This window comes from Halichoerus grypus, chromosome 3 (assembly GCF_964656455.1).
Source record: "Halichoerus grypus chromosome 3, mHalGry1.hap1.1, whole genome shotgun sequence".
NCBI classification, from domain to species: Eukaryota; Metazoa; Chordata; class Mammalia; order Carnivora; family Phocidae; genus Halichoerus; species Halichoerus grypus.
The window spans coordinates 194,322,458-194,331,152 of NC_135714.1; the positions used below are offsets into that span (position 1 = coordinate 194,322,458).

At 42.9% G+C, this 8,695-nt stretch overlaps 1 protein-coding gene across 1 annotated transcript; it reads left to right on the forward strand.

Moving 5' to 3' along the window:
* Positions 1 to 236: 236 nt before the first annotated feature.
* On the forward strand, positions 237 to 617 carry LOC118522361 (cytochrome c oxidase subunit 5B, mitochondrial-like). Its single transcript, XM_036071349.2, has one exon. It carries the CDS (start codon positions 263 to 265, stop codon positions 572 to 574), a length of 312 nt encoding a protein of 103 aa, XP_035927242.1. The 5' UTR covers positions 237 to 262; the 3' UTR covers positions 575 to 617.
* The last annotated feature ends 8,078 nt before the right edge of the window (positions 618 to 8,695 follow it).

Below are 8,695 nucleotides of genomic sequence, written 5' to 3' on the forward strand. Positions count from 1 at the left end.
GTATTTGAAGGTTTGTCAGCTAGTTCCGCATATTAAGATAGAATCAAGACCCAAAAATCATGACAAGCTTTTTAGCTGGTCTATGTTCTCTATTCGGTGGGATGCAAACTCAAGAGTTTGTCACAGTTGAAGCCCTAAGACTGAGATTTTCAACTTGGGAGATGGTAGTAAATATATGTCTGTGAGGGAGGGAAAGCCCTCCCCCGGAAATCACGTCTCTTTCTGGAGCCTGCTCCCGGAAGTACTGCTGTTTGTAGCGGGCATGATGGCTTCAAGGTTACTTCGCGGTGTTGGAGTGCTGGCCACGCAGGCTCTCAGGGTGCGCTCCATGGCATCTGGAGGTAGTGTTCCTACTGATGATGACCAGGCGACTGGGCTGGAGAGGGAGGTCATGATGGCTGCATGGAAAGAACTGGACCCATACAATGTGCTAGCCCCAAAGGCAGCTGCAGGCACCAAGGAAGACCCTAATTTAGTCCCATTCACCACCAACAAGCGAATGGTGGGCTGCATCTGTGAAGGGGACGATAGTACTGTCATCTGGTTCTGGCTGCACAAAGGCGAGGCCCAATGATGCCCCAGCTGTGGAACCCATTACAAGCTGGTGCCCCACCAGTTGGCCCCAGTTGCACTAACTTACTGAAAATGTGCTGTGAAGTTTCTTCTTTCCAATAAAGACTACCCATTGCATTGGCTCCTTCTCCCATAAAATGTATGAAATTGCTGGTAACGAGTCACTGGAAATTATAAAATAGTTCAAGGTATTAACAAAGTTACGGAAATTGTCTAAAGACTTTGAAATCTTGTGTGCTCTTCTTTCCTTAAATTACCAGCATACCCCAGTGTGGAAAGGTGGTGTACACTCCCTGTCATTTTATTCACACAATGTACGCTTTGTGCTGGCAAATTTGAGGATATTTACATATTTCACTATTCAACACTTAACTAAGGTCAAAATGCATCTGTTTGCCCAGCAACTGTTCCCCATGAATAAGATAAGCAGTGGACAAAAACTGGCTAAATTGTCATTTAATTGGTTAAATCATTAATTAAACAAGAAAAGACCAGTTTATGTCATGTGGATTTTCAGAGATAAATAGAATCAAAAGCCACAAAGAACGTGTTTCCCGTGGTTGGACCGTGCATCTACCAGGAGCAGATTCGTGCTCTGTTCCTCAGAGCTCTTGTGTAGCAGGAAAGAGAGAAATGTCTGCCAGCAGACAGACCTGGCAGCAATAACTCTCTCCCTTTGTCTGCCATCGATCTGGTACGATGTCCACCAGTGGCCTCTGAGGGAGGCATTTTGCCAAGAATTGTTCCCCTTCTTAATGGTTGTGTCCCTGACATCTGGGACTGTCACTACCTCTTCTTTGCCTTTAGGGATAAAACTAATCAGCTTCATACTTAGAAAGCAGTACTTTGCTTTTCTTCCAGAAAACCGTGTATGGATGCTCGAAAGGTCACTGACTTCTTTGAAAATGACACAAAAGATTTGATGGCTTCGTGTCATCGTGTGACAAAATTTCAACGCAGATAGCACACTAGGGACAAAGAGCGAATGGATTACTAGTGGAACGAAAAGTCAATGTTCAGATCTCATAATCCTAAGTTTTATTCACACTTTCCTTTTCTCAGAGCTTGTGTGAAATCATGACCTTCACAGATTCACCTGTCCCACCGTGCACAAATTCATATTCTATGTTCGCCCTGGAATCTTGTGCACTCCCTATGTGGACAATGTCGTTCTGAGTTGTCGTTTGTATGTTATTTCATTATTGGTTTTTATACTTCAATAAACCATTCTGAGTCACTAATCCACTTTTGTGAAATGGAGCTAAAATGCAACATGTGGGTAAACATAAAAAGGCGTGTTTAATTAAGCAAGTGGTACTATGTCAATGATTTGGAAGCACATAAGCCAGAGGGTAGTAGATCCTATCTGCTGGATGGGGCTCCCTCCCAAATGATCCACACAGTTTGCAGCTATGTGCAACCTCTAAACCCATAATATTTTTAGTACTTTATTAGCATTTCTACAAAAACCCTAGTTTATCTTACATTTAAAATTTATGACATGTTTATGAACAAAATTGGTTTATAGCTTTTCCTCTGCAGACGCCCGCGGGCGGCTTGATGGACTGCTAGGGATGGCCTGTGGTCTGTAAGCCACACGGCTCGGTGGTTTCTGCCTTTTCCATCCCAGAGATGATATCAGTATCTGCCTATATTTTTAAAAGATTTTTTTTCATGGTTGCATTTTTTACATTTAATTCTTAATTCTTGGACTTTATTTTGGCATATGAATAGATATGAGGATGCCCCTGACCCCCCAGAATGTTACCTTATTATTTTAGTGTTATTGGTTAAATAATTTTAATTTTCTCCACTTATTTCAAATGCCACACTTATCATATAGACTTTCTTAAATATCTTAGGCACAATTTCACGGGCTCCATTCATAACAGCCCTGCATGTGGATCTTTCTTTACTTTCTGTTGGGTTCATTGAGCATTTACCATACAGCCTATGGAAGCTTAATATGTTTTGATATTTGGTAGTGTAGGATCCACCTAAATTCTCTCTTATTTTAAAAAATTGTATTGGCAAATTTTATTCTTCCCCAAGGGGATGTATGCATGACTTAGTGTTTTTTTTTTGTTTGTTTATTTGTTTGTTTTTGGTTTTGGTTTTTATTTGCAAGGCTTTGGAATATGTGAAGAACACTCTATAGATATAAGATATTTTTATTCTTGTAGTCTTTTTTTAAAAGATTTTATTTATTTATTTAACAGAGAGAGAGTGAGAGAGCACAAGCGGGGGGAGAAGCTGAGGGAGAGGGAGAAGCAAACTCCCCGCTGAGCAGGGAGCCCAACGTGGGACTCGATCCCAGAACCCTGGGATCATGACCTGAGCCGAAGGCAGACGCCTAACTGACTGAGCCACCCAGGCGCCCCTCTTGTAGTCTTATCATTACTATTCACAGGCATTCTATTAAATGAAATAAAAAGCATTATCTCATTTTTGACATCTCAGGAGCTGTCTGATGGTGCTACCAATAGGAAACATTTTATAAGAACCCCTTCATACTGAGACTCTGTATTTTCCTAGCCTGGGATGCTGAGCATAATGGACTCATGGGGATATCACCAATCATTGTAATAGGCCAATACTTTTTCCCCAGTGGACTGTGGAAATACTGCCACAATATGCAAATTAAAGCAATTATGATTCAGACTACATTTCTGGGATGCTAAAACTGCCAATCGGAAGGTAAAAATTCAGTCACCCAATGAGTTTCCTTATCTCTGTGATCCTAAACAATTTTTCACATCCTCTCCCCCCCGCCCCAGCTAAATTAATGAATCAGCAAATTCAGTTTGAGCACAACTTCCAAGTAGCACCTTATTAAAATCACACATCTAAAATAACCTGTGGGTCTTCCTAAGCATTTGCACACTCTATGCTAGAGGGTCAGAACAAATGGCTTCTGGATCCAGATGGTTCACGAAGCATCTCGTGATTAAGTGATCTGAAGCAAAGGATCCATTGGTGGCTTTGTATTATTAGTAGCTAAATATGATTTGGCTTCTGTAATCAGAATTCATAAAACGAAAACAGAGCGGGTACTATGGTCCATAATTGTTGTGCCAAGTTAGGTTTCTCTGTGGACTTCAAGAGGTTTTTTTTAATGTTGTTTTATTATATTTGTAATTAGCCCTTGTGAAGAAAGACTCTTTTAGATTCTGCCAGTGATGCATTGCAGATTTCATTATAACAAATATCCATGACCCCTGGTGCCTAACTGTAAACAATGATAGTTACTAGCCTCATTAGGAGACTAGCAGATGGCTTATAAAGTCCTCACTGGAGTTTAAATCCATTGGTGGCTTGCAGTGCACAAATGTTTATCTTTAAACAGTATAAAATATGTCAGAAGGGGTCTGTGTTCTGTTTTCATTAGTATTAATGTATTCTGATCCTAGCAAGAAAAATTTCTTTGATTACATTTTGTTTGTTTGTTTGCTTGCTTACTCTACGTGAAGTGATTCTCAGAATTTTTTTTTCTGGTTTCCTACCTTTTAGAAGAACAAAAGTCTTGTCAACTTTTCACTTTTATCTTTTACCTATTTTACAAATCTTTATCACATTCCTACCATGAGGTGAGCTAAAATATTAGCGATGCAATGATATACAAAAGAGTAGATGCTCAATAAATACTGAAAAAAACTGAAGTTAGAGGTTAGATTTATGGGGTGCCTGGGTGGCTCAGTCATTAAGAGTCTGCCTTCGGCTCGGGTCATGATCCCAGGGTCCTGGGATCAAGCCCCACATCAGGCTCCCTGCTCGGTGGGAAGCCTGCTTCTCCCTCTCCCACTCCCCCTGCTTGTGTTCCCTCTCTCGCTGTGTGTCTCTCACTGTCAAATAAATAAATAAAATCTTAAAAAAAGAAGTTAGTTTTATTTTGGGGTGCCTGGGTGGCTCACTTGGTTAAGTGTCTGCCTTCAGCTCAGGTCATGATCCCAGGGTCCTGGGATGAAGCCCCACATCGGGCTCTCTGCTCAGCAGGGAACCTGGTTCTCCCTCTCCCTTGCTGTTCCCCCTGCTTGTGCTCTCTCGCTTCCTCTCTCTCTGTGTCAAATAAATAAATAAGATCTTTAAAAAAAATGAAATTAATTTTATTTTATATAATGATGCTTTCCAGCTAAATAGTACTTCAACACTATTTCCTAGACATGGAACATATTATTTTTGTCTGTAAACATTTCTTTTAAACTACCAAAATGTTAGAAATTGGAGAAGGTGCTCCATGCCGAAGACTTTTGTTAGTCCAACACATATGGAATTCTCAGTGATAAGAGCTTCTTAGATAAAATAATAATAATGGTGAACATTAATTAAACACTTACTATGTGTCAGCACTTACCTGTCATAAGAACTTTAGTACCTCAATTCTGTAAAGTATAATCAATCCATGGGGACGGTACTACTTGCCCATTTTACAGATAGGACTAAAGCTTAAAGATATTAATCAAGTTGGCCAAGTTCTCCTAGTGGCGAGCCCAGATGCAAATGGAGGCAATCTGACTCTAGACCCCATACAAATTTTAATCATTATGCATTGATTGCAACAACTTTCACATCTAGACATCCATATGCCTACAAGAGTCCATTCCTGGCCATCATCTTCTGGGAGACTACATTTATTAGGGCTTAACTGTTCAGACTTTGGAGCCTGCCTGCTCGGTTCAAATCTTGCCTCTGCCATTTAAAGCTGTGAATATGGGCAAGTTACTTGACCTCACTGTGCCTTGTTTTCCTCATTCAGAAATTGGAGATAATTATAGTACCCACTCCTAGTGTTGATGTGAGGATTCAATGACAATATATGCAAAGCACTTAAGATAGCGTATGGCGCATAATAAAAGCTGTTACGATACAATTAGGTAACACCTCTATTACCGTTACCAGTGTTATTAAAGGGTCAGTCACTCCTATCTGAGCTCACTGTGGCCATATAGTGTTGCCCAGTGTTGCAACTTCTGATTTTTAAAGAGAAGATGGAAATCTAGATTTTTTAAAATGTGAGGTCTCCCTGTTTTAAAAATGTTAGCACCTAATGCAAATTTTCAATACTGCTGAGCGAGCCAAAGAAATTATGTCTGTGGGCCATAGTCAGCCCACCATAGCGGGGCTGTGATCTTTGATGGAGAACAGTAGTGAAGATCCACAGAATGAAGGCCAGAGAATGCAGACACGGGGGTGAGGAGGGTCTGAGCCATTTGGAATAACCCAGCTGCTAAGCAGGAATTTTGGGAGACTCGGTCACTCAGCATATAGTTCTATGGGCTTAATCTGGTCTGTCTGACTTGATCCGCTCCACTGTGTTTCTAGCTGGTAAGACTTCTATTAGGTACCATATTCTTTACTTATCCTTCTTCTCTTAAAGGTGATCAATTTGAGTCAACTACTTAAAACCAAAGAAAAATGAATCGAAGGATGAAAGAAAGTTCTAAGATTTCCATTTCCAGAAGCGGAACTCCTTAAATCATTCACAGAGAAGGTTTTGCTTGGAGTGAATAAACCAGTGTTCTAAATTTCCTTGGAAATCAAAGGACCATATGCTGATTTCCATTTCTATGATGGTTATCCCAGAGTGCCTAGGCTCTCTCACAATATACTGCCATCCACAGGACCCCGCTTAACTATTTTAAAGATCTGATCTGAATTGAATTTCCTTTATCTGCCAGGTGTACCAGCACCTGAGTCCTTCACCACCTGGCTGTCAGCAGTCACAGCAGAAGTCACTCTGGCCTGAACTCTGGCCCCCGGAGCTGCTCCTACCCCTGTTCCAGCAGCTTCCTAGGAATGCCTTCCAGCCGATACAAATATCCTGAGATAGATGCGTGGTCTGAAAAACTCAGTCATGCTTAGTGACTATTCATGTTGACTTGAAGAAGGCATAAATAAAGGGATTCATAGGATTAAGTAAACAACACTGCGGTCAGAGATGTCATGAAAGGAACCAGAGTGACCTGTATGTGCCAACCACACCTTTCCTCCATGGTACGGTGTCCAGGAGGGCTGAAAACACCACTCAACAGGGACAAACCATACACAGTGGGCTCCAGTCTCTCTCTTCTCGGTCGAAGAATATCACGCCCAGCATTGAGTTTTTATGTGAAATAACTTGTTCTTTTCATTCGTTAATTGATTTGTTAATTTGTTTAATGTTTTCATTTGTTAGTTGACTTGTTAATTTCCTACCATGTTCCAGGTGGGGGTGGGGGGTGGGGCGGCGTTGAGAATTTAACAGTGAGCAAGATACAGTCCCCTGGAGGAGAGGTAGACAAGTGAAAACACGATGCAGTGGGATGAGAGCTAAGAGAGGGGGAAATCAGGGGAGGCTTCACCGAGGAAGAGGCATCCATCTCCTTTATCTTGCTGTGAATTGTGTAGACTGATGAATCACAGACCTGTAGCCCTGAAACAAATAATACATTATATGTTAAAAAAATAAAAATAAATTAAAAAAAATAAAAATAAATAAAAGGAAGAGAGAATCAATCTTAAAAAAAGAAAAGAAAGGAAAAGAAATCAGTATCTTCAAATGCAACTAGCTCGGTCGGTGCGATGAGAAGGCAGAATGGCCAGCCCTGAGGTCTCCTGCCGTTGGGAGTCACAACCCGAAGGAGGGATTCCCGGGGAGGCATGAGAGTGGCGCAGCCTCCTCCGGGCGCCCTCCACCTCCCCGGGACAGGTCCTCTCCCTCCGCAGCGCCGTGCTGCGGCCCGGTGGGTCCCGCGAGCACCGGGCAGGGCGCCGCACTCGCTTTCTCGCGACCCCCGCTCCGCGTCCATCAGTCTCACTTCGCTTTGTTCTCATGGCTGGCTCTTGCCCTGAACTCTCTTCTCTTTCCCCTTTTGCTTCCCTCACCATCGGGGCACACACTCTACTTCCCCGGGTGGAGCATCTCCTTCCATTTCAGGGTCTGCGGGTGGGAAAGGGGTTTGCGGGACCCCGGGGTCCCGCGGCGGCTGCACTTAGCTGCTCACACTCTGCCATCTTCAGGAGAGGGGCGGCCTTGCAAGGGGATGCAACCGGGGTCTCTCGCCCGCAGGAGGGTGAGAAAACAAGCAGCGTGTCAAGAACTGAGTCCCGCTGCGGGGCAAAGGACTCGCTTGGAAGAGGAAAGCCCTGTCTCTTCGGCATCTGTCCCGGCTTGTCTCGGTTCTGGATGTGGAAGAGAAGGGTCAGAAACGGCAAGCGCATCCAGGCAGCGGAACGTCAAGCAATCACACTGTTCAGCGGGGAAAGGCTCAATGTGTATGTCAGACTCAATACGAGGGTGCTGACTAGCACTTGGAGAAATGAGCGGCTAGTTTGGACTAAGCCTCTTCTTAAAAGAGGGAGGCCCCCTGGCTGGGATTTGGAGGAAGACCACCGGTTCACTTGAAGGTAGAGCGTTCTGGCTTGCCAGCAAAATGCTGTGAGTGGGTGAGGGTGGGGGAGCGGGGGCCAAGTGCTCGGGCACTAAGGACTTGAGTTGGAGTGAAAACAAGAATAAAAGACTTTGTATTCAATTTCCATTCCCTTGAAACACACTGCCCTGTGGGAGCCTGCCGTAATGAATGACATGGTCAAGCTACAGTAGGACTATGGAGATATACTAATATTGATGAGCACTCTTTCATTTTTATTGCACTTTCCAAGGATGCTGAAAAACATTAAAAGTTCATAAAAGAAAATAACTTGGCTTAATCATGACTGATCTCATACCTGAAAATGGTCCATGGTATCACAGGCCTACCAGCCATCTGCACAAATTGGGACAGTCCCATTTTTCACTATCTGACTTCCCAGATGTCTATACGGTCCAGATAAACCCTTGGGTTTGGGTATTGGCTTTTACCCGAAGCAACACCGTCTTGGGAGACTAAATCCGATTTGCTTCCAGAAATACTCTGAAGAAGGAAAGGGACAGTGGTAAATAAGATGTTGAATTTGTCAGCTGATGAGTATTTATTATATCAAGCAATACCGACTGACCTCTTAAGCTTAAAATTTCTCAAATTGTGGCTTATGTAGAGGGGACTACACAGTAGTTGAACTCATAACTCCCACTGCTCAAGCCAACTGTGCCGAAGTTTTGCTGCTCAAAAGCAGGCAGGTGCAAATCTCTCTATGCATACACATT